The 27,179-nt window shown below is 42.3% G+C and overlaps 1 protein-coding gene across 2 annotated transcripts in view; it reads left to right on the top strand.

Moving 5' to 3' along the window:
* nova2 (NOVA alternative splicing regulator 2) overlaps positions 1–27,179 on the top strand; it is a 70,986-nt gene that overhangs the window by 5,948 nt on the left and 37,859 nt on the right. For both annotated transcript variants that reach the window (XM_070829791.1, XM_070829790.1), the window contains one exon: positions 11,910–12,053. In XM_070829791.1, coding sequence (XP_070685892.1) covers positions 11,910–12,053 — 144 coding nt within the window. The remainder of the gene's footprint in view (positions 1–11,909; positions 12,054–27,179) is intronic.

The following is a 27,179-nucleotide window of genomic DNA, read 5'->3' as shown; positions in this document are numbered from 1 at the left end:
TCCCATCATTTCGTCCTCCACCCGCCCCCTTCATCAATCGCAGGCTGCCAATGGCGACGCTCTCTCGGCAACCGCTTCAGAGGCTGTTGATCGATTCACAGCCGCCGTCGGTAGGACTCTGCCAGGGGTAGCTGCGACTCTCCTTCTCCTCCTCCACCCTCTCCTCTTCCTCTTTTTTTTTTTTTTTTCAAGCCACTGCGTCAAAGTAAAAAAAAGAAGCCATTGTACAGGGTGGGGTGAAGGGGATGAGAGGTGGGAATATTCCCACAAAGGGAGGCGCGCGATTGGTGGAGCGAGACGCCGTTCACAGCTAGCTGGCCGCTGATAGGTGAGGAGAGCAGGGTGGCGATGAATATGGATAAAGGAGCGATGAAAGGGCCGATGCAGGGAGGACGACTGGAAGGGCCCCCTCCTCTGAAATAGCCTTGGACCATGAACAATACACACCGGTTTTCACACACATACTGGAGGGAGAGAAAGGAGGTGGCTGCCTCAGTTATCTTTGTTAGCGTAGATGCTATGTCTGCTTCGATTTCGACGCAGACGCCCTGATGATGGGGATCGTTTCAGCACGGAGGCATTTGATTGGTTCTCCTTAAACCTCTATTCAAACTGAATTTCTGAGGCAGGTTGTTGTTTTTCTATCAGATGGGGTACTGTAGTCATGATTTTAGATGGATGTGTTGCCTCATGTGTTACCGACCGGGACTTTATATCTATTATCTGTTCTGTTCTCGTCCACATTTCGACCCAGTATGCAAAATTTATCCATCATGTTTTAGAATTCCATAATTTATTCTGGTTGTGCCGCAGGAAGTTTTCTAAACAAAAACGGCTTCTTATTATTTGTATTCATAAAGGGCAGAGTGGCATTTTCAAATTCAAATGCATCTCTAATAGACGATTGTCGGCACTGAAACATAACACGGTATTAGATGCTGCTGCTGTAATGAGTCACAAACACACTCATCTGTGGTTTGGTGATACTTAATTCAAATTTTAGATATTGTAGGATTTAGGAATTAAATCCCTCAGCAGGTTATTGAGCTGTACCTGTCTCTATGAGTTGGAGTTTAAGGAACTCCTTTTTCTTATTTCTTCTCCAAATACTTGGTTATTCAAGGGGAAGTTAAGGGCTTTTTGGCAGCTTCTGAATCTAGTGATTAAGAAATTGGAGCTCTTTCTGCACGTGGAGCGTCACTGCCTAAAATGTCGAATCTATATTGAACAAGTGTCGTGGGAAAAGTGAAACATTCATACCCTGGAGAGGCAGAGAGGAGAACGATAAAGATAGAGATATTTACTCACGCTCGCCGTCCTTTGCGAGCTCTGTGTTTACGAGTGACGACGGCCATCTTTCAGACCGAAGACAGCTGGTCAGAGCCTCTCTCCTGGAGAGCTTTGCATGTTTGTGTGTGTGTGTGTGTGTGTGTGTGTGTGTGAATGCTACCTCCCAACAAAAGAGCAGAGGACTGGAGGGGGTGTGTTAGACAAAGCCTGTCCCCCCCCCTTAACTCTCGCTGCTTAGGGGAGATGAATATTTTCCAAGTCCCCAGAGGTCAGAGCCTCTATTCCAGAGCCCCCCTTCCTCAGCCGAGCGTGTTCACACTGCTCAGACTCCCCCTAATGTGGGACTCACATTTGATGTTTCTACACAAATTCTGGTCTGGACCTCATGGGTATGTTTGACCCACTGGAATTTGTAAAGTGATATTTTTGGAATTAAACAGCCTGTATTTAGAGCTGATATCTGTCAATATTCTGTTTACATTTTCAGGAGTTTCCTCAGTTGGAAACATATCAAACCAAGTATTTAGACCATTATTAAACCATAACTAGGATTGTTTTCGCAACATATTTGTATATTATTATTATTATTATATATGTATATTATTCACTATTAATTATTGATTTCAGTATGAAATTTGCATACAAACGTGATTTGGAATCTTAAACACTTTAGTAAGAGGCCTCTCTGCTTTATGTCCTGGTCTCATTTGCTATCAACACAAACCCAACACTTCCTCCATCTGTTTCACAATAAAAGTCTTCTAGAGATTCAGGGGCTGAATTACTTCAGTTCCCTGGAATATCTTTTTGTTTGGAAGCGCCAGCTGGAAATGTTGAGGTTTAATAACCATGGTGAAGTCAAAGAACATGATGAAGATGATAAGTTGGTGACAGAGAGTAGTATTTTTATTGGGAAGAAAAAAAAAAGTCACAGTTTGCTTTAGAGGACAGAATTGCTTGATTTTCTTGAGAGACAGAAAAACAACTGCTGAACACGACAGACTGCAGAATCCACCGATAGTGAAATGAAGTCACGCTACATGTAATATGGAAACTGTAACTCCTTTAAAACTCTGCATATTAAGAGGATCTCCTCTCTTTCTGCAATGACGAGGTGACTTCAGGTATTTCTGTCGGAGTGAAGCGCGTGAGGAAAAGCAATAGAACATGAGAAAGGATTTGTGATCTCCCCCCCCGCCCCCCGCCCCTGCAGCCCCGTGGACACCAGATCCCAGGATTTGAGCCTCCAATCCCCCAGCATGGAGAGCCTATTCTGGGCCTGGCGGGTCCGCAGGGGCCTTAGCAACAGATTGGACTGTTTACTCATTCAGTTATGTTGTGGTGGAGGACCATGTATTATTTAATGTGAACGACCTCTACGTCTCCAGCCCCCTCCCTCACAAGTCACCCTTTCTTGACCCACAGAGCCTTAAAGATGAACATACACGCACAAAGACATGCAGACACTGTTTGCACAGTTTGATAAACTTACAAAGACAATGGTTTTCATAACATACAAACACACACAGCGGGGTGGAAAGCAGTTGCTCTAGTCCACTCTCTGACCTTGCCGGTTGTGCTGCCAGTTCCCTTCATAACAAATTTTCTGGGAGTGGTGCGTTGGCCATTTTACAAAACAGATACACAGTGAAAGAGGCATGTTTTTGGCAGATCTTTTTGACGTGGTAAAGGAAATGTGTGCACTTCCTGTGTGTGTGTTGCTTAGTGAAAACAAAGACCTTCATCACGGCAACCAGTAGGGAACCCCGTAGTTACTCAACTGCAGACACACCATATCTATGCACACACACACACACACACACCATTACCTCGTCTGCTCTGTAGTTGGTGGTGGTTTGAAGTTGTAATCCCTCCATGTTCCATTTCTGTATGTCCTCACTGTGTCTCCGTGTTGTGGGAGTGTTGAGGTTCGATAAGATGACCGCAATGTTGCAAGTTTTTAATCCCCGAGCAAAAGTAAAGTCCACTTTTCACTCTATTAGCACCTTTCGTTTTTTTTAAAACACACTATTAGCATCTTCTGTCGCTTTGGGTGAGGCAATTAACTTAGCCGATGTGGACTTCAAGTATATTAATGTGAATCAGAGCAACAATCGGATAAAGGTGCACACTCTCAAACAGTCCTTCCTCTGTCACGTTTAGTGGTGTTGCAATTGTTTGTTCGCAAGAAAAGTGTGAAGATTTAAAATAGAGACGGAGAGAGAGAATACTCCCTCCCAAAATTCACACCTTTGCTCTCCTATATTATATATTTTAGGCCTTTTCTATTGCTGCATCACGTGGCTTGTCAGACATCCCCTGGGGTGATTCCTCTGTTTGCAGGGGGGTATTAAGGGGGGGTCCCCTTACCTTGCTACCCTTACCTACTTTTGACCTGCTGCTGCTCTCCTTATGACATTAAGGTCATTGTTGTGTCCTGCGTCCTTTTAGCAACATTGCAAAATACTCCCTCCATACTTTCTGACAACTGAACCATTAAGAAGTAATCAGTAACACTCACCACATCTGTAATTATGGTGTTTTTCTTCTTCTTATTTGGACTGAAAGTTTACATGCTCATTATGCTGTCAGCATGAAAGAGTCGCTGCACACAGGGGGACGGAGACGCTGGATCTTTGATGATGCTTCATATTAACAAGTGCAGAAAATAGTAGCAGAGAACAATGAGTCTGACATCATGCTGAGACATCAGGTTCTCTCAACACACTGCCGCTAACAAGCAGTGTGTTGTTTGTCTTATTTTAGCAGCCTTACGTAGCCAGGAGTGTTTATGTTTTGACTTTGGCTGCTGTCATGTGTCTACTGTTTAACAATCTTGGAGTACATTGTCGAATGTATGAGAGTTTGTTGCTGGATGCATGTTAAACTGAGCTTTACTTTCATTTCTTATCATTTTTTTTTTTTTTTACAAAGAACTGATTACGTCAGGACGATGTAAGACATTTTGCTCCAACACTCACGAGTTTAACTTTCTCCATCACTCCCTCATTTGCTGAGCCGTGAGGGGGAATATTGTGTGGGTGAGTGTTGCGTGACCTCTATCGGTTTTGAGGTTAGTGTTGACACTGATGGGTCAGACGTGGCTAGCGGAGCCTCCAGCTGCTTATTATGCTTGGTTAGACTGGCATGCATGAGTATCACCTGCACCCCTGGGACGACACGCTGACGGGCGTGTGGAGTATAATTACACATAATTAGAGTATGCCACTGTGACAGGTAGATAAATGTGGCTTTGCTTTTCTGAAACTCGTTACCTCTTGGTGGGAGGAGTTTCTGCTAGATCAGGGTGACACCTGTGACATGAGTGGCAGAATAATCTCTCAAAAAGTTTGGATTCACCTTCTGTGTTCTCCACACTGAAGTTGACTGAGTTATGACTGTGGCGAAATAGTTTATCTCAAATAAATGAAAAAACTATAAATTCTTGTTTATGGTACATTAAGCCTGCTTCTTAACTTTTATAATTTGCAGTATATCAACATGACCTTGCAGACTCACAAAAGTCTGAAAAAATAAGCGACTAAGTTTTGATTCACATCGAAGTTATCTTACATTTATTTTTTGCTTTTAGTTTCTGCCAAAACATTTTATTTAGACTGTAAAACCCACATTTAGAGGGAAAGATCACATTGATTTATGAGGCATTTTTGGCCAACCGGTACCAAACCGCTTTACAAAGTGCACACAGAGTCAGAACAGCTCATCCTCAAGTACAGAGCAGAGTATGTTGATGTGTCTTAGATGTACAAAAGGCTCTTAAACTTTTACTTTGACACCACAGAGAGTTTTAAAAAGAGCTCAACTGAAAAGATGCACCATTTTTTAAGCTTTGGTGGACAGTTGGAGGCTTTGAAAAAGAGCAAATAGACCTGATAAAAACTTGAGGAATGTTGATAAATCTTCCTTGTAAACAGTGTCATTCAGCGTGGTGCAGTGTGGGAGGAAGAGGCAGATAGTGCAGCACAGTCTTCAAGCTTTTTTATATTTGGGAGTTCATATTTATGAAAATTGAGTCATGGCAGTTATCAAACCTGCTAAAAGCTTATTTCCAGAGTGTAATTCAATCTGTGTTATATAACCCTGTTAACAAACTCAGCACTGGAGCTCTGCTGCACTCTTAAATGATAAAAAATGACTGTAACAATTTGTTGGTGGGTACTGAATCTCACAGGCTTTCTGTGCATAAACATCTGTATTGAGTTTATATTTTTTTCCGACTTTCTACTGTGGAAAATTTCCATTTTAGAGATATGTAGCACGTAAGTGTTCTGCACGACAAATAATCAATAATCAGCGTGTAAAACATCAAAAATGATTCTTATAAAATTATTTTTACAAGACGCACAGGGGTTTTTAAAATGTGTTGTGCTTTTAGTGTAATCTCAGCAGTGGATATCTGGTTCTAGGACAGACTCTATGCTGTTACACTGTTTTTTAATGTCTGCCATAGTAACATGTTCAAGTGTTACCAAGTTCAAATTCATAATACTTTATTTGTCCCTCAAGGGGCAATTTGAGGCAACAGGCGTACAAACAGAAGTGCACGTAAGCAATTCATTTACACGCATGAAATACAATTTAAAGAAATGGAATGAATTACAGTGGCCAGTCCATGGGTGTCCAGCATGCAACAGATACAAGTGGAGAACATGAGTCACTCGTTGCATCCTCCTACATACATGTTAAGTCATGTTGCCACGGTGTGTAGGCTTGTTTATGAGACAGCAGAAATGGTCTGTTTGTGGATGAGGTGTTTGTGAGTGTGTCAGAGCTAGTATCTGTTTTGTGCTCCGGACACGCAGTTTTGTATTTGTGTGTGCGTGTTTCATATTTACCAATTCCCCTGCCTTATTAATACAGGCTGGTTATAATTAGCTAGCCTCTATCTAAAGCAGGTCAGTCCAAGGCTTTCGCACTCAAAGTGGGTCACTGCAGCACACTGAGGAGAGGAGAGGAGAGGAGAGGAGAGGAGAGGAGAGGAGAGGAATAAAGGGAAGGAGGGAAGGAGGGAAGAGGAAAGAAATGAGGAATAGAAGGCAAGAAGAGGAGAAGACAGACAGTTTTAGGCCACAACCATATCACATTTTTCCAAGCTGAAAAACAAAGTGCTGCTGTGAGCATTGTTTATATCAGAGAGAGCAGGAACTTTATTGGCACAGTAAACGTTACATGGTTGTCGTTACTATGCAGCTAATTAGCGCTAGTCAGCCTGCCTGAGGCTCCTAAACTTGCTTCCTCAGGTTGCTGTTATTAAGATGAAAAATTAAAGATGGCCAACAGAAAGTTACTTGTCGTGCTCGCAGGAAAAATGAGACTGATGAGTCTGTTGTGAAGTAACATTTCTCATCAGGAAACCGTGTGAGGTTGGTGACATGCCGCAATGCAGCTGAGGTTTGACTCCAAGCGCCCGGGGCCCCAAAATATGCCACATCCATCCAAAACAGGTTCGCAGGAGTCGTCCGCTGCGAAGAAACTGCTGAAAATAGCTGAAAAATGAGGTGAAGCGAAAGAGGAAGATAGATACTGCAAAATGTAATGCAGGTGTACTGTGTGGCTGTAGAGCAGTTATGGATCAGGTAAATGAAAAGGTCAGTCTGATAATGAAAGCGCTCCGCTTTTTACAAGGGGGATGTGGGGTGTTTTCCGTGATGCACAACAGTTTGTGCTGCATCCACTCCTTCACCACCACCTCTAACAGCTTCCCACAGCAGAGCTGGCCTCTCTGATTAGTTTCTTCAGTTTGTTTTGGTTGTCGGCTCTAACGCCACTGCCCCTGCACATTGCTGCACAGACGAAAAAAATCTGCAACATCTTGTCGTGCACGTTAAAGGACCTGAGTTTCCTCAGGAAGTAGTGGCCACTCTGTCCTTTCCTGTAAACAGCCTCGGCGTTACATTTCCAGTCCTGTCTGCTGTCAAGGTGAACTCCAGAGTGTTTGTGTGTATCCACCACCTCCATCTTTTCTCCCAGAACGTTAATGGGACACATACTTGAATCGCAACCAGAATGCAGGTTTCTTAAGATAATGTTCAACTCAAATCCAAATGTAACTTTAATGATTAATCATTTTATACGTCTGACGTGACTGTTAAGAAATGCTACTAGGACTAGACCTGCAGAGCAGCAAGGAGCAGATAAACAATAGAAGGATAAATAAATGTGACAGTTGATGATGATATCATTATGATCGTGTTGGTATTTTGGAAAAATCCAGTTGGAGCTCCAGGCAGTAAAAACTCAAAGGGGAAAAGCCTTTAATTGAGCACAAATCAGACACTTTCTAATGCACATGAGGGAATTCTGAAGCTTTGAACAAAGAAGGCTAAACCCTTCTTTGACAAATTAAAAAGTGGGTAAACCGAGGTTCTCCTCTGCATCCATGTCTGAGCTCCCTGCAGTTTGTATTTCATCACTAGCAGAGCCGAGGAAGGGCAGGGGAGTGTCGGGTTTCCTGTCTGTGTGCTCATGCTTTGACTTGGCTGAACACTCAGAGATGAGAACAGAGCCCACCCAGTATTTAACACTCTGAACACTGTATTACTACAATCTCCTCACAAACTCTCAGAGCATTGTTTGGAAAGACAGACAGACAGAGAGAGAGAGATGAAAGTTTCCTCAGATGAGGTTTTCAGTCCTGGAAACGACAGATATCTCTTGAAAAATGATGTTTTGCACAACAAAGACGAGTTTACGTCGTGTCCCAGTGTTAAAGAAATGAGTGTAATGTACTAACCACAAACAATGAATTATGTGGCCAGTTCCACATCAATAAAACTCTGGCTTTGGGAAGCTCCTGCTAATTAAACTTTACAAAGAGATCATAGACTTTGACTTGAGCTGTGACTTGATTAGTGTGTGGAATTGGGTCACAGCTATAGTTATTCCTTGTTCATCCACATTCATGTAATATTGATTTACAGTAATTACCAGTTTCTGACTTGTAAGTTACATCAACATACAAATCAGAGTTACGACTGAAATCTCACACATGTCTGACTTGGCACACACAAAGTCCAGTGTCATAATGTCACTTCAGTGTTTTTAACCCTGTCTTGACACTGGAATCTTTTCCCTCTTTACTGTCCATCCCGTATGACGTGAGCGTGGAATTACCCCGACTGAGCCCAGTGTGCAGACGCCCACACCGTCTTGAAAAGAGGTCTAATCTGACCAGAGTAAATGAAAACACCTGTTTGGGTGAACCATGGGTGTTGAGGGTTTTGACAATCATTATTTCACAACATCACCATGAGCTTGAAGGACATTTTAGGGATTTGGAGGCACTATGGGGGCCAAAACAGGGAAGTGTATTCAAGTTTGAGCAGAGCTTTGTGAGCCACTGTGTGTCAGAGAGGCCCATACAAGTGTTTTCACTTATCCGACAGCTTCTCAGGACTCTGTAGGTTTGCACAGACACCTTCCATGTGGTTGATTAACATCTTCTCCACACTCTTGTAGTAAATCTGTTGTACTTATTAGGCGGAACAAATCTTTCATGACTTTTTTTAGGTATCTAGACTTATCAGACTCCCAGCATCTCTTTGCCAAATATTGCACTTGAGCACGGCCCTGATTAGCTGGAATAACTGAAAACACCTATGTGGGCGTGGAGGGCCTTTTACTGATTAAATGTATTTATAGCAGGGTGTCACAAACACATCAGTTCCACTGTCATTTTGTTCCAACGCAAGTGTTAAAAGGATTTAATGAGTTATAGCTATTAAAGGACATACTCAGTGCAACTATATATGGCATTTTAAATCTTCCATCATGGTTTACCTGCTCTGTCCAACTCGGTCAAAGCAGATCTTCTAATGTGTATTTCTACAGTTCACTTCCTCCAGATGTTCACCTGCGTAGCAGACGGAGAACGGCGATGTTACAAGGTGCCTCGCCCTTGTGAGAAAGTGTGCCCCTGTAATAATAATCCTATTTTAATCTGCCTCCTGAGGTTATGTGTCCTGGATTATCAAATATGAAGAATGCTGCTAGGGAGGGAAGCTGAGACGCATTGAATCAGCGGCAGTTTAAAGAGACATAACACTGCAAAAAGCATGTTAGAAACTATGTGTAGAGCTGTTATTAGATTAGCAACCTCAAAGAAGAAGAGTTTCTTTATAGAATTAAATGAAAGAATAAAATTAGCTTTTGTAGATAGCATTGCTGCCGTGAAAACCGAAGAGATTAGAGTCTTTCAGAGTTATGAGTCCCCACAAGCTCAAAGCGTTTGTCGATGTTCATTTTATTTTGATTTATTTTTGACGATATAATGTGTGACCTTTAAAATTCAGAGAGATGACGTTAACGTTCTTTTGCTTCATAGTGATAAAATGATAAAACAAATCATGGTTTTGTTCAAGAGTTAAGGCTTTAAAGGGCCAGTTCATCAGATTGACACAGAACAAACATTTTCTGACTTAAACCCTTGGTGCTATCTTGTCATACAGATGATTTTGGTTTGGTTTGTGGAGATCCTGATGCTACCAATGCAATGGAAGTGAATGGAATTAAGTTTTGATGCTCAAAGCATTGAAAAAAGCAGTGTCTTTCTGCAGTTTGATAAAACATATAAACATTAAAGGGTCAGACAATATATGCTACATACAAAACAAGTTCATGAGCATTTTCCTGCACTTATATAATTTTGCAAAGTGAACCCCTGCATAGTTGCATTTTGTTTAAAAAGATACTGCATTTGCTGCATTTATTTAGTCAGTTATTGGGACTAGTTCAGTTTTTGGCTGATTCTCAGTCTGTCATTTTCAAAACCAAACTCTCAAAGGTGTTTAGGTAGAACAGCCGTTCAAAGCGGAAGGAATGAGGAACTGAGTCAGAGGTGGTGCCACGCTTTAGCTGACCCACAGCTTGTTGTTATCATTGCCATGGGAACAAAAGCACATCTGTCACACACATGCAAACAGACACACACACACACACACACACACACACACACCTCTGCTGATGAGCCTCTGACACTGACAACACCTCTATATCTCTGTTAATGAATGTGATTCTGTACTTTTTCTTCTGCTCCTGAAAGAGACAGTATAAGGGAGAGCACTACAGTGGCCTGTGAGGTTCAGTTTCCTCTTTCTTTCATTTCATTGTTGAAGGCTACAATGATCAGGTCACAGGTTCAGTGTCAGTCTTGCTGCATACCAGGGTTGTACTGAGTGAAGCTGCAGAATGTGTCCCCACTCCTGAATGAACCCAAAATTATTAAAATGACCTTTTGGTTTATTCCCCTTCAGCTTCACTGTGTTAGTTGTTTTTTTTTTTCTCTCCACAAAGAAAAAGTTGTTCTAAGGAGAGTTTGGCAAATTACACAAGTGATGAGAAAACAAGAAACCAATGCATGACACTTATCTTATCAGCCTGACGGAGGAGGAGGAGGTGAAAAAGAGAGAGAAAAGTGAACCTAGATGTCTCCAAGGTTTGATTTAGCCAAAGGGGATGAATGTCAGCAAAGGATGAATGGCTGGTCTCTTCTGTTGTAAGGCCACCTCTTCTCTATTAGGTTGACAAATGTGTTTTTCCATTAAAAAAAAATCTCACTGCAGCTTCAGCTTGTGAAGACACCTAAGGGCATCTTTATCTCATCAGAGCAATTAGCTGAGCTCAGCCCTGAAAACGCTCCACACAAGGCCTCATGGAACGGACATCTTCCTTTCATATTCAGAGTTTACACTACATTCTTCAGCGCAGGTGAAGCTCCACGTTTTTTAAAAAGAAAGATCAGAATTGCTCGTTTGCTTTGTGTTTGTTTATGTGAGCACATGTTAATGAATGCATGCGTGTGTGTGTGTGTGTGTGTTTGTCATGGCGGGCATGTGGTGTTATGCATTTGCGAAGCGCTGCATCCACATTTGTTGGTTGAATCTGATTAGCTTTAATAGCAAAACCGACAAGCAGCATATTCTTCTGCTCCCTCCCCTCGTGCCAAGGCGGTGACGATGACCAGATTCTTTGGGCCCCGTGCTGAAATTAGATCAGACCAATCTGGAGAGAGTGTTTAGAGGCTCGCGCAAATGGACATGCAGAGAAAGGGGAGAGATAACGCCGACAGGGAATCATCTGATTATGGAAATAATTAGTTGTCATGGATATCAGTCATCGTTTGATGTGATTGGGTGGATTTATGCAGCTTCGGGAAGCCTTGGATGGTCGGTTGAGGGAGAGCGTGGGGGTGGGGGGGGTGTGTGGAGATGGATAGAGAGGCAAATTATTCCGCTTTGGCGTAGCGATACGGCACCGGCTCGCATCTGTTCTGTCAGACTGTGATTACTGACAAACACTTTGCTTCCACTTCACAGTTTACACTCATTCCAACAAGATGATCCCTGTGTTGGATGGGAATTTGTTTTTTTCTGCATTTTGCTAACTTGCCAAAAAAAATAAATTAAATTGCTGGAAATGGTCATAAATGCGGGACAAAAGTATTGAAACAAAAGGCAGGCATGAGGGCAAAGGTTCAGACAGACTGGTAATCCATACTGCAGCTTTTTGTAATGTTTTTCTTTTTCAGCTTTATTTGAAGTAAAAACAACACAAACTGCAGTAGCTCTCTCTGACTTCCTGTTTCCTGTTTCCTGCTGCAGAGGAAGGCGAGTACTTCCTGAAGGTTTTGATTCCCAGCTATGCGGCGGGTTCGATCATCGGGAAGGGAGGTCAGACCATCGTCCAGCTCCAGAAAGAGACCGGAGCCACCATCAAACTGTCCAAATCCAAAGACTTCTACCCCGGTAAGACACCTGCACCTCTGCTGCTTTGCATGGATGGATGATGGGGTTGGGAAACCTACTTCCTTAGATACTGTTTTCACTATTACATATAACATAATTTACAAGACTTAATACAGAATATTGCTCAACAGTAAAAAAAATATATATATATATATATTTATAACTAGTTTTTCTCAACATGCTGCACATTGTGTCATTTTGTGTACTTTTGGCCGATTTCACACAAGAATAACAAAATGCGTTAATATATGTAGATATTTTGATATTTAAGAAGAAATGCAAGATGCATAACCAATATCTTATTTCTAACAGTGTTGAAGTGCTGCATGGTTGAGTTTTGCTTCATCAGCAGAACAGTAAATATAAATTTGAGTAGTGATAGGTGGATGAATGGGGTCATGGGTGGAGGAGCTCTTGGAAAGGAGCCAGTGAACAGGAAAATGAAGAAGAAAAAAAAAAAAACAGGCTTACATTTGGAGAAGGAGGGATGTGTAGATGTGTAGATGTATGGAGAGGTATTGATGCTTTTATCCGTCTCTGCTCTTTAAAGGAAGTGAAGGATGGAGAGAGTGAGTCAGGATGAATAGATGGATCAGTGTTTTGATCTGTTGAAGAAACATTTCATTATATCAGAATTCATCCATTAGTTTTTCATAATATTAAAGCCCACATGTATACTTTAAACACACACACACACACACACACTGTATAAACACAGTAACAAGTTGTCTGAGTTTTACTGCTGAGTGAGTTTCCTTCAGATCAGAACAGCTTCTTGTTATGCACTGACATTGACAGTCAGAGCCTTGTTTCAATGCTGTGGGATAGATTTATGGATTTAAAGGCTACGTTGTCCCTGTGCGTGTGTGTGTGTGTGTGTATGTGGCCCTAGGTTTGAGTTGACTGAGGTTGTGAGTCCTCAGGGACAGAGGGGCCTTGACTGGGCTCACGTTGCATCCCCCCGCCAACACACACACACACACACACAAACACACACACACACACACACACACAGTCCACCGGAGATCAGGATTACAGGATCAGAGGTGAAATTGTATTTGTCTAAACTCTTAATTCTGCCCTGACGTGACATGTGACCGGAGCACTGAGGAGGGGGAAGGTGTGATCTGTGTGTGTGTGTGTGTTTGTGTATCAGCTTGCTCGTACTGTCCTGCTGCGAGCTGCAGGTTTGGGTTGTTTGTTTGAGCAGCGGAAGAGACAAAATGAATAGCAGCACGCCTGTTGTCTCCAGCTAAACACGTGTGCAAGTGCTGCAAATGATTTCCATACTTTGCTAAATATGTTTTATTTTCCTTGCTTATCTTTTTGCAGTTAAGCGCATCTTCGTGACATCCTTCTAAATAACAAAAGTAGCTGGGAGGAGGTCGAGAAGGATTAGAGTTAGGCTGCTTTAACTGCTGTCAGTGTTGGGGAAAGATGGCGGTTTGGTTTAACACTGAAAAACCAAAGTCGTCGTCGACTTTGTCAGCATTTAACCAAGACCACAATCTTTTCCTAACCTCAACCAAGTGTTATGTGAATTGTCTTAAACATAACTATTATCTATGCTTTAGCTGCCAGGAGTGGATGTTGTTGTGAAATACAGTAAATGCATTGACCTTCTCACCTTGAGAAGGTTTTGCAGGTTTTCGCAAAGTCATCCGGACAAACTTGCAGTCCAGAACTATGTAGATCCACGTGTCTGTCTGTGGTTCTACTCTTACTCTGCCTCCACTTTGTATAACCTCAAACCACGTGGAAAAACAATGTTGTGTCCAGACTTTAAGTGCCTTCATATGCATCCAGTTCAGCTGTGTGAGCTCAGTGGCAAGCTAGCAGGTGGCAGAGTGATTCAGTGTGGTGAAACACATTTCTATGACCCACATCTATTACTACGGTGCACACTTCTGTCTCTGAAATAATGTTTGCAACCTTCAGGGTTCCTGTAAGAGGTAAAATAACCTCCGGAGATAAAAACTAGTCACATGCTCATTCTGAAACTAGGTGTCAGCAGTCGTATTTAACGATCCCACCTCCAGTTAAACTCCCAGCGACTACTCAGTGTTGTCGTAGCGCCTGCGGAGTCTCTGATGTAAACGCCGCCCGCGAGCCAATCGCAGCATGAGGCTTCTCCAGCTCTGCTAGAGACTTGTCGGACACACAGTGTGCCGCTCTAAAATATGTTTCAGAGCTTCGGCTTGGAATTAATGTTGGAAGTTCATGTTGGTTTCAGTGTGCCCCTGTGCAAACAGAGCTGCTGAATACATCCTTTAATGCGATAGGACACAAAGAAAGTGTTTTGCTATCAGTTGTTTCCTGTGTTTATTCCCAAGATGTGTTGGTTTTGGAGACAATATGGAGACGATCCTGATAAAATTAAGCTCAAAAAGAAATAAAAATGCTAAAAGATAATAGATATCAATACCTAAAGACACAGTTTAAGCTTCATTTTAGGCTTCAGCATATTAAAACTTTGTCATAAGATTAACTTGTACAAGCAAAGAAAACAAATGTAGTCCTGGTGTCTTGGCTTTTCCTTTGAATTATATGAAACATAAGACGTTTTTGGCTTCCTCGAACATTCTGGAAATGAGTAATTCAACACTGTGAATCATTTTCCTGTAAAGCTTCATTTCACATCATTCTGTCCTCCTCAGCTGCACTGACACTTCTTTTTCCTTCTGCTTTAAACTCCACCGTTGTCTCCAAGTATTTATTTGGTTTGAAATTCAGTTTTCATTCTTGTCGTATTGGTGTGTGTGTGTGTGTGTGTGTGTAGTTCAGCGTTGGGGTCTGCAAACAAGCAGCCGTTGTTTGACACGGGCACACGAGACTCCTGAAAGCTCTGCCAGCTAGAACAGATGTAAGGTGCAAGAGCCTCCAAGATGCACACACACACACACACACACACACACACACACACACACATGCATGAATGCCTACAAACAAATGTAAAGGCACTCAAACACAATGTTAAACACACAGACAGAAATGCAAACATATACAGTAAAAACTTACATGAGCACATAAATCCATAGAAAGTTTGCACATTTGCGTATAAATCTACAAAAATCAGACACACACACTTACACACACACACTATAAACATATACACACACAGATGTGGTCTCGTGTCTCCTGGGGTTTGTTCACTGAGAAGAACTGAAGAGAAAGAGGGGAAGGGGGACACAAGTCAAAGAAAGAAAGAAGAAAGAAAGAGAGGGTTGTATGGGTCTCAGTCTAGAGGGGAGGACTGAAGAAGCTGTGTGTGTGTGTGTGTGTATATGTGTGTGTGTGTGTGTGTGTGTGTGTGTGTGTCTGTGTGTATATATGTGTGTGTGTGTGTGTTTGCACTCTTCCTAAGCTCTGAAGGGGGCATCTGTATGCAAATGAGACACGGTTCTTCCTGGGTGACAAATCAAAAGGCCCACCTGCTGCAAGGGCCCGTCTGTGTGTGTGTGTACGTGTGTACGTGTGTGTACGTGTGTGTGTGTGTGTGTGTGTGTGTACGTGTGTGTGTGTGTGTGTGTGTGTGTGTGTGTTGGGAATAAGAGGGCCAGTCTAATGAACGGAGAAGAGAGTTACTGCTGTGTCTTGGCCACAGTGTCTCATTCCTCTCCTCTCGCTCCTCGGAAGACATTAGTCGCCCTCCTTTCCTCCCCCTTCCTCCCATCTACTCCCCCCTCCTCCCCCACATGCACACACACAGACATCCCAGCTGTCATGGAGAACCTGGCAAAGGTCACTGAAGTTTTGGGAACATTATCTTAATGTCCTGAGAAATCTTTAATAACCTAAGAAGAAGTGTGAATTTGTCATTGCATGTTCCACATTTGGCCCAAATTCTAAAGCAATTTTTATTTTTTCCAAAAGGAAGCAGTTGCAGTCTAATGTAAGGTATGCATGTCTAGAGACCTTCAAGGAATTAAAATAACCCGGTTAAAGCGATGGTTAGAATCTGGCCCCGGAGTCGCACAATGTGAAAGGTGAATCGAGTCAAAACAAAATGTGATCTAGCAACTAGAAAATCCAATATGTCAACACAGACGCCAAGAAATGTGAGTTAGCTTCCAAAATGAGATCATTATTTTAAAGTAAAATAAAGTACTTCTGGCTCGTGCTCACAGACTCTTTATCACAAAATTCCAACAGTGTTTGGCAGCATTTTAAGTACAGAAAGTTGGCGAAATCTCAAGCTAGATCCTGCAGATTAGAACTGTTGTAAAATGAAGGTAAAGTAAAATAAACACAAAATCCTGTAATCTGGATTTTTTTTTTTTCTTCTTCTTACAGTAAATACACAAGTGTTTAAACTATTTTCTAAATGAACTCCACAATTGTCCCCTGGGGGAAATGTGGTCTGTGCAGCAGCACAGTTAGTGTGACAGGAGAGGTCGGAGAAACGAAAGAAAAACACCAAAATGTTGAGGCTAAAAATAGAAAGCGGAGACGATGAATATCACCGTCGCAGGATGTAAACAGCTGTGAGTTTTCCAACAGATGCAGGTGGTTTAAATAAACAGATTCTTACAGGTATTGATTTTAGTTTGATTTATTCATATTTAACGACTGAACAAATTCTACAAATTGGAGGTTGGAAAACTCCTGAAGAAAACCTGTGAATCGGAGAAGGAAAAACTCATGACCTTGTCTTTCCCTGTTCTCCTTTCTTCAGCCTACATTCCTCCACTCATATATCACCACTGTTCTCCCTCCATCCCTCTTTTCCTCGGCCTCCCTCCTCCTCTCAGACCTTCTTTCCTCTTTTATTCATGCATCCTTCGATCCAGCTTCATCTCACCCATCGATCATTTGTCCCTCCCTCCCTCCCTCCCTTTGCTTCTTCTCCCTCCTTCCTCTCCCTGTCCTTCCCTCTGACTCTCCCTCCACCCCATCTATCTGAAGAATAGTGCAGCAGCAGCACTTAAGACGATGACCAATTAGCAAGGAGCAGCAGTACAGGGGGACGAGACAGGCCACCATTCATCCTCACACACTCACACACTCACACACACTCTCACACACACACACACACACACACACACACACACACAGTTCTGTGCGACCCACCATTCACTATTATGGCACAACAGATTTATTACATACCCATACAGTACAAGGCAGTGCCGCTTCCAAATATAACTTCTCTCTGTCTCTCCCTCTTTTTATTTGCCGCTCCCTCTCTTTCCCTCTCGTTCCCTCTCTCTCTCTCTCTGATTCTCTGTCTCTGGATTGACTGTATACAAAAACACATGTTTTATATATTATATGACAGCGCTGCATCTGCAATCAACCAGAGACCAAAAAAAAAAAAAAAAAGCTCTGAAATACATCCATTCAGGTACGAGGACAAAATGTGTTTGTGTGAGCGAGAATATCGAACATGAAGTCATGTTAACATGTGGAAATGAAATAAAAAGCCGTATTATCACTGTATGGATTTAGGGGAAACACTCAGGAGGGTGAGTTCAGGATGTTTTCCTAAAATATCAGTGGTGATGAGGTGACACTGACACATCAGCTAATTAACTGTAACACAGTTAATTACTTGCAAAAAAACATATAAAGTGATAAATTACATTATTTTCTGTGATGTAATATTGCAGTGGGAGCATTTACTCCACTTTTATATATTTATCCTGAATATTATGTTTGTTCTTGGTTGTCTGCAAAATGTTTTATGTTGAAACAACAGAAGCTGACGTCTTAAATATGAATCGCAATCTTCCTCGAGCCTTTAATACAGTTTTTAGGCCTGTTGCATTCCTTCCTGCTGTACTTTCTCCCCAGACGCTCTCAAGTCTTAATTTTGTGCTGAATTTTGTCTCAAATTTTCTTGCATTAAATAGTAATGAATCCAAGTTAGCTTTGCAGATTATTTATTTAAAGGTAAACAGCTGAACCAAATAAAACGACTGTGAAAGAATCTGAAACTCTTGCTGGTAATTTGTCAGAAAGGAGTTAATTAAGATTTTTCATAAGTGCTGCACTTGCCCAGCCGAGCAGCCAGTAAAGATGTAATTTGTGTGACGGCTGCATCCGTTGGTTCATCACTTTGTGAAGAGAACAAACGCAGCCGCTGCCGTTCCACATAAAATATTCATTCACGACACCTGTTTTATAATTAGAATCGACCCGCTTCTCCTCTTCTCCTCCTCGCCGCTGAGATATTGACCTCCAGTCGGACACGGAGGCAAAGCCATAAAGACAAACTAAAAGCTGGAAATGAATTAGTATTGATGCCGTTAAAGTTTCCGTCTTCTGTCCTGTTGCCATTTGATGGCTACAGTTCAGTTTCAGAGCCTCGGGGCTGAGTGTCTCACTGAGTGTTACAGCAGCCAGACGCTGAGATAATAACATGAGTGTTAAGCGGAGTTCATACAAACTGTGAGTGATGTTGGAGAGCAGAGATGGAGACGCCTCCTACTGTAGTTTTACGCTGAGAGCGGAACATGTTTCAGCGGTCATGTTCAGTCCAAAACAGTTCTTAAGGAATCTTTTTCATACTAATCGTGTTTGCAGTCGTTTATCTGACTTCTGAACTGCTCGGTCCTTTAGTTTAGTTTATGTGTTTGTAAGAACTCAGGTGGCACCATTTAATCTCAGTGGGACACTGGAAAAGGCAGATCTCACTCCTTTTCACCATGAGACACCGTTAGCTGGTTAGAAATTAGGCTTTAAAAAACTGTATGGGTGTAAATTAGCAGTCTTGCTAACTCTAAACACTTTTTATACTGATGTTCATTAACGTGCAATGTCCCTATCAAATAAACAAACAGAATGAAAATAAAAAAATCCATGATTTCATCATTATTTATCTAGAATATTACTTATTTCAGGAAAATCTGATTTAAAAAAAAAAAACAAAACAAGATGAAAACGTAAGTTCTAAAGTATAATTTGCCCTGGGAGCATGTGAAAATTAGCTATTTTTCCATGCAGATCCCCCGAAGCTCGAACTGCAGTTCTTGCTGAGCGGAGAAACTGGAACTAAACTTGTTTTACAACTTTCTGACCTCATCCCCTGACCTCAGAGGATGACAAGTTCCCAAAACATTCAGTGAAACCGTCTGTTGTGAAATCAGAAGCCTTTATGAACTTCACTTTCTCCTCCTCCACTTGAACCGTCATCAAACCAAACGCAGAAACACAACAACAGAAAACCAAACAGATCTGACACAAAGAGACATGGCGTCATCCAAACACTTTTTCCTTTTGGTCTCTCTGTGTTTGTAATATCAGTATCTATTTGTGCCCGCGTGCCCCCCCCCCCACAGCAGGATGCATTCCTGCCGCAGTGACTTCACCACCACATATAACCCACTTCAATGAGCCCAATCTAAACCAAATCCAATTTTTAATGAGAAGCCCTGAAGGACGTGGACCACATGTTCTGAACCGACTCGCGTTCGCGCTGCAGAGACGAGGGAGCAGATTAGTTTCTCATTAGCAGCTGAGGAAACACTGTAGCTCCACTGAGTCTAATGACAATATGACAGAATTTGATACTCAGTTGATTATTAGTCAGTCACATGGTGGAGTACTGTACTATACATAGACAAAAGTATATGGACAATCATGTATTACTTTTACATTATGCTTGTCCACATACTTTTGTCCATAAACTGTATATAGAGCAAAACAAATAATATTGAAGCCAGAAAATGGACTCGATTTAAATTCTGGCTTTATGTGTAATGACTTCTGTCTCAAACGCTACCTCGATCACTCTCTCCCTCTCCATCCAAACTCTTTTGGTCTCTTGGTTCACTTCCTTTTTCTCTTTTCTCTCTCTACAGTCTGACTCTCTGTCTCCTCTGTCTGTCCTCTGTCACAGCGTGCCACCATTTTAGAGCTTTGTCTTTAATCCCACGCCATGATTGCAGTTTTCAGTATTTAATATCCCATCTGCATACACACACACACACACACACACACACATCTGTTCCAAAAGGCTACATGAACTAACATACTAACACACACCTGATTCCCACATACACAAACACACACACACACACTCTCACACACACACACGTTGCCCCCAGCCTTTATCAACATTACTGATTTCAGCGCCCTAAGCCTCTTATCCCGCTCTAAGCTCTCAGACTGAGATGGAAAACTGCAATATTACATATCACACACACTCCTACACACACACACACACACACACACACACACACACACTCACACACACTCACACATATGCAACTGTAATGAATTTCCTGTTTGTTAGCCATTTCCCCTCTTCATTAAGCGACTTATTCATTACAAATGCCTGCTGTTTATCAGTTATAACAAGATGATTTCTACTAAATTAGATTCCTACTCTGGTTCCGTCTGAATTTGTCAAATTGTTGCAGCAAATTGACGCCAGTTAAAGTGTCTGCAGTCTGTCTGAGCTCAGCCCAAATTTAAACCACTCACTGCGCGCTGTGCCTCTGTCATTACTTTATTAACAGTATTTCAGCCAAAAAAGAAGATCAGTGGAGGTGTTTGCATGGAGCACACCTGGGTCTAGGTCTGCTGTAGCTATTCTTGATTAATCATCATCAGTGTTAGTGATGTGTGTGTGTGTGTGTGTGTGTGTGTGTGTTGCCACTGGCAACTAAAACTAAAACCTGCTATACTGTGTGTGCTGTCATGTTGTTTGTTTTTAGCACAGACGTCAACCTGCTTGAGGGGCTGCAGGTGAAAACAATTTTGGCTAAATCTTGCACACATCATCACACAATCAATGAATGTGATAATAATAAACAGATAGTTAAATGCAAGCTGAAAATAGTGGCTGTTTTCACTTATTAATCTCTTTATTGTGTGTGTGTGGGTCTGGAAAATGCCTGAAAATACTGATAAATTCCAGTCACAAGTTCCCCAGAGCCCAAGGTGTCGTGTTTTAAATGTCACCTTCTGCCCGACTTATAGGCCACAACCCAAATATTCTAGTTTTACGATGATATGAAACAGAGAAAAACAAAGTCCTCTCATCTGAGAAGCCAAAATCAGAGTTTTACTTTATCTGTCAAATCTGTTAATCAACTCATTTGTTTCAGAACTCTGAGTAAATGAAAAATGAATGAATAATAAAATCTTTGCACATCATTTCAGATGGGAGTGATTTTCTTTAAAAAAAAGGCTCAGTTAGCTTCATGTTGAATAGAAAAAAATGCAGAAGAAAGTAGCTGAAGAATCAGCAGTGAAACACTGACGGCTCCACCTCATTTTATATTTGTTTGTGAGTGTGCCGTCAGCCAGGAGGCAGGATGGCTGAGTAATGCCTCCGTACCAGTCGGTGTCGCGCAGGCTAACAGACAGACCATCATATCCCAACACTCACAGAGTCAAAACTGCAGCTACAACACTTCCACAAGCCTCACAGGCTGCAATGTTACTTAGATTTGTAATGAACAGACTGTATCATCACTTTTTCATTTCTGTGATATGATCTTTTATTTGACGAAGCAATGACATATGAGGCCATACAACGTCCTCATTTTATGTGCACATGATTCCAGTTAATTAAATAGAACTGTTTTGTGAAAAGCTTTGTGTAATCAAATCAGAAATGTCTGTGTTTGCTGCAGGTCACAAAGACCTTGACATGCTCCATTTCTATATCCCATACTGGAATATCTGAGACACTTTAGAAATATTGGATGACAACATGAAGATGGTGATTTAGTTTTTCCTGTTTGGAGTAGAGGAGCTGTATCGTCAAGAATGTCAAATTAAAAGTGGCGGAAGCTTGTTGCTTCCCTCCAAAGTGCCTTTAGAGTGTGTTTCTGTGTTGGGAGGCTCCTGTGGGAGCTGAACCCTGAACCCTGGCAGGGTTACTGATGTTCTCCAACATGAAGTCATGCAGAATGAGACCCTTCAGTCCAAGCAGAGTTAATAACACACTGACATACAGCTCAAGCACATCAGATGCAAAGTACCAACCTGTGACGCACAGTGAGTGTGTGCTACTGATAATGATATCCTGCATATGTATGGATATGTTTTGTTGGTAACTGGTGTTTATATTGGACTGCATTAAAACTGAGACCTCAAATAGTTCTCAGTAGTTTTCGTTTTACATGGCCATAATCAATACTTTCATAATAACAGTGCCACAAATGCTTTGCTCTCATAGTGTCGTTATCTGCCGCAGCAGGCTGCCTGCTTCAGAGGAAAAGCTCTAAAAACCCACAGCGTGTAGCTGCTAAAGAGCTAGATAACTCCCCCAGGAGACCAAAAACACTTACAGTCACTAGGTGGCCGGAAACACGACTCTACATGAATGATAATGATGCTCCACTACTACTGGATATGTAAAAAGGCAACTGTTTGCTAACAAGTTTACTAAAAGGTGATAATATGTCAGTGTTGTGCTCACGCCTTGCTTCCACTGCCCCCACGAGACAAACCACGATGGATTTCTGTCTCTGTGCTTGTCGGATATAAACACAGTAAAGATGTAAATGTAGTTTTATGCTCAGGTTATCTGCAGCCCTCACATGTGACTCAGTAACACAGGACAGGTCTAAGGTGATTGTCAGATGCAGAGCGGATACGTCGGGCCTTCTTGACCCCCCTTTGAGCCACGTTGTGACTCCCCGCCTCTGCAGCTCTCGGGCTACATCAGTCCCTGCTGCCTGCAGACAGGCATGACTAATCAATCTGCACCACATCTGCCACACAGAGGGCCGAGACAGGGCGTCAGGATACACCCACCTCCTCAGATGGCGCTCACATTTCCCTGTTCTGCTTTCTGTAACTCTGGATTCTCAGATTTCCTTTTCTTCCCACCCTGCCTGAGAGTCTGTCTGTCTACAGAAGCCTGCATGACTCTCAGCGGCAGAAATCATGATTATAATGAAGAAGTTGGTGATCAATATTGGTTTTCCTTCACTTCTCTCCCCCTCTCTCTCTCTCCCTCTCTCTCTCCCTCTCTCCATTTGCCTTTGTGTTTAGACTTTTAATAAGGGGATGTTGAGGGTCCCAGCGAGGCCAACTGTAAATAGAACAGCAGGAATATGGACGACCTGCCCGCAGATCAATGGTGCACAGAGTGTGTGTGTGTGTGTGTGTGTGTGTGTGTGTGTTCATCTTTCTTTCTAGCTGATGTTCAGTGTGTGTGTGTGTGTGTGTGTGTGTCTGTCCTTGGGAAGTGGTAGGATAATGCAGTCCGCCATGAAATACGACTGTCATAAACCCACTCAAACACTTTCACTGCCTCTCATCACTCCCACAGTGCAACACACACTCAGTCACTCACTCACAAACACACCACACCCTTGGGATAATCACCATTGATCGCCACTGCAGGTTTGTGTGCGTGCGTGCGTGTGTGCGTGTGTGTGTGCGTGTGTGCGTGTGTGCGTGTGTGTGTGTGTGTGTGTGTGTGTGTGTGTGTGTGTGGGGCAGCTGATGATATTCTGGACAAACTGCAAGAAAACTTGAATCTCATTTGTAGTGTTCCCTCATTCTGTCGCTGGAGGACAAGAGACATGACGTCATTCTCATCCTCATAAAGTCTAATTAGGATTTCTAAAGGACTAATGCACAGTTTTTTGTTTTTTTTTTAACTTAGACATCCCGTAACATGGTTTCAGAAACTGGTGTTTCATGTCATGACATGTTACAAAATCAGTTTTTAACATCAAATATTCAAACCAAAATTGCTTATTTTCCTTTTTGTCTTAATTATTTAAACTAAAATTGTCATGTTGTCTTTAACAGTGCAGCCAAACAGAGGCACTTACAATCTGAAAGTTTTTACTATTTTATTTTAAATGTATGTTGTCGTTATATTAAACTGTGCAAATTTATTGGATCTATTTATTCCTCTTCTTTTCACTCCATATATCATAGTGCTCCCCACCCCCAGGCTGAGAGCTGTTGTGATGAATGTGATCCACTTGGATCCACATCTACAGGCCTTATCCTTTAATATTAGATACACACAGACAGACTAGCGGCTATCTGCAGGGCAAAACTCACAGCCAAACAGGAAAAGTCCTTTGTTTTCTTGGTGACAGAACAAACATGAACACAATGTGGATTTCAAATTGCTCTTCTTTTGTCTTGTCCTTTTTTTTTCCTTTTATTACTTTCACATTTAGAGCATTCAGCACGTGCTCGTAACCACGGCTACAGTAAAGTGAATAATTCCCAAATAACACATGTTTGGGACAAAGCAAGAGCAGATTGTCTTTATGACAGCGACGACAGCAAATGTCGGCTTGCAGCCATCTCAGTCTGAAACGGACTCCAAAAAACAAAACCGAACAAAACTGAAGACTGAAGATCCCGTTTAGGAAAGAGGAACACAGACAGCGTTTTTTTTTTTTTAGATGTTTGTGATGAGGGGAAAGACAGTTTTCTTTGCTTATGTAAGTGAGAAGAGGAGTAGGAAAGAAACATGTAGCCTCAGTGTGCAGTACTGAAGTGAGAATTCAGCAGTATGAGTGTGTGAGAGAGAGAGAGAGAGATTCCACCTGCCACTCACAGCATCATGGCGCCCTGCAGCCACTCAAACTGCAGCGTCACTGTAAAGCCTCCTCCCGTCTCTGCCGTGCCCGGCTGAGGTGCGTCTCTGTGGGTGAGGGAGCCTCCGCTGCTCCAAGGCTCCACTGAGGCCTCCAGCCGGACAGGACACATGGCTCAGAGGCAGCTGGACTCCTTTTTGAAACTGTTAAACACAGTTAAGTACAGTTAAATACAACACACATGCAGTGATTCACTTGATTTGACTCCCAAGATGGGGGGAAAGTTATTTCCAACAAGGAAGCTCCTAACTGCTAATCTGCAGAGTTTGTTACTGAATGTTTCAGTTCTTTATTCTTTATTTTGTCTAGTTCAATGCAGCCATTTTGGTCTTTATTCAAACAGTGACTCTTCAACAGTGAAGAGCAGGCAGGAGATGTAGGAGAGGGGGGGCAGGTGTAAGACTTGCAACAAAGGTCACCGACGTTGCAGCCGTGTGGCGTGCAGCATGCAACGTGTGCTGTAACAATTTGGCTACTAAGCCGCTCCTAAATGTTCACATTTAAATGTAATTAGAGTTGGACAATAATCTGAATAAAGATAATCTCATTTCAGATAAATCTTTCAATTTGTTGAGGCATATAAATGTTTTATAGCATCACCGTGTCCTGTAATGTAAACCACAAGGATCATTGATGGGTCATGTGATCTAATCTGATCATCTGACTGACTGACTGACTGCAGTATCAATAAGAGCTATAGGTGCAATTCATGCTACACACATGGTAAAGTTTTGTATTTGTCCCTGTGTGTGTGTGTGTGTGTGTGTGTGTGTGCTGCTCCAGCTGTGTAAGTGTGTGTGACAGACTGATAAACCCAGTCAGCACATAGAGAGGAGGGGGAGGATGGCAGGAGGGGGGGGGTGAACGAAAGAGAGAGTGAAATAAAGAGGAGAAAGGAAAGGGCAGCAGCAGGAGAAGGAGGAGGAGGAGGAGGAGCAGTTGAATGTGCAGAGGTTTGTATGAGCTCTGAGGGTTTCCAACTGTCACAGACAATAGGTAGAGGCAAGGCGCTCTGTATGACAATAGGCTCTTTGACCCCGGTCAAGCTAGCAGGGGGGAGGACGGGGGGGAGGGTGGGGAGAGAGGGTGTCCCCATCTGCCTCAGAAGAGAGCGAGGGAGAGAGTGTGTGTACATCTGTACTCTGCAATCTGTGAGAAAAACCATGTCATTGTTAAATCTGTGTTCTCCTGTGTGTGTGTGTGTGTTGGTGCACACTGACAGAATGCTGAAGCTGCTGTTGTTTCTACTGAAGCTGCACAAAATGAACATTTGCCTTGATTTTTTTTTTGTTTTTTTGTGCAACTTTGAGTGTTTTCACACCACATTTACCATAAACAGCGACCCTACAGACATCTCGGCCTCTTGACTGATCTCTAATCTGACCAAAAACCTCCAGTTCTTCCTTTTATTTTCTCTATTATTATCCTATCCTGTCATTATCTCTGTACGTTTGCCCACATGAATCTCACTCTCATCACAAAATACTTCGATTTGAGGCAAGTGAGCTTGCAAAAACAAATGCACATAAATAATTAATTCAATTAATTCACAGAAATAAAAAAAACAATCCAAAAGTACAGATATGATATATGAGAAAAGAGTTGAAATACACAAGGGTTAATGCCGGTGGCCAATCCGATTAGGCCAGTGGTCCACACTTTGTTTTGATTTCAGTTGACCCATTTTCTGTCCCAAAGTAGTTATGAGATTATGTAAGTGAAAAACTTTGAACAGAAAATCACAGCTGGCTGCCCCACACACGTCTGAACTATAACCACGTCTACAGCGACGGTGGATTTTTATTTTATGGTATTAGACCTTTGACCTCCACACTTTCTTAGATTAGAAGTAGTGGAAAATACAGGAAAGTTATTTAATTGGGACATGGATGACAACAGCTGCTTAATATTGTTTTCATGCTGTTCACTCCTCCCTTGACAACCCTGCAAAATCTGCCACAACCTACTGGTGGGTTTGTGACCCAGACACAGGCTGAGTCCATGTCAGCAGACTGTTACTGATGGATGTCTCTCTCTCTCTCTCTCTCTCTCTCTCTCTCTCTCTCTCTCTCTCTCTCTCTCTCTCTCTCTCTCTCTCTCTCTCTCTCTCTCTCTCTCTCTCTCTCTCTCTCTCTCTCTCTCTCTCTCTCTCTCTCTCTCTCTCCTGTCACCCAACTACTCAGATCTGTCACTTCTTATGACAAAGCTCCTCTCTATGAAGAGCTTGTCTAAGCAACATGGCCCAGCCCTCTTCATAAAACATCTTTATCATGTACAGAGACGGCACACACACACACACACACACACACACACACACACACACACAAACAAAGATGGTGCAATTTCAGCTACTTTGGTTGCAGAATATTGCCTCCTCTCTCACTTTTCCCATAAATAGCACACATAGCTAGATTTGTCTTCGTGTCACCATGGCGATTTGCTGCATTCACGACCTGCTATGACGATAGTGCCAGGCCTCGCTGCACAAACGTGTGTGCATGCGTGTGTGTGTTTGTGTGAGATGCAGGTTTATAGAGGCACAGCAAGACTGACACTCACACACACACACTCACCCCCACCCCCACTGGACAAAGCAGAG

Source organism: Pempheris klunzingeri, chromosome 4, assembly GCF_042242105.1.
Source record: "Pempheris klunzingeri isolate RE-2024b chromosome 4, fPemKlu1.hap1, whole genome shotgun sequence".
NCBI lineage: Eukaryota > Metazoa > Chordata > Actinopteri > Acropomatiformes > Pempheridae > Pempheris > Pempheris klunzingeri.
The sequence above is the reverse complement of the archived record's forward strand: the minus strand, read 5'-3'. Positions and strand labels throughout refer to the sequence as shown.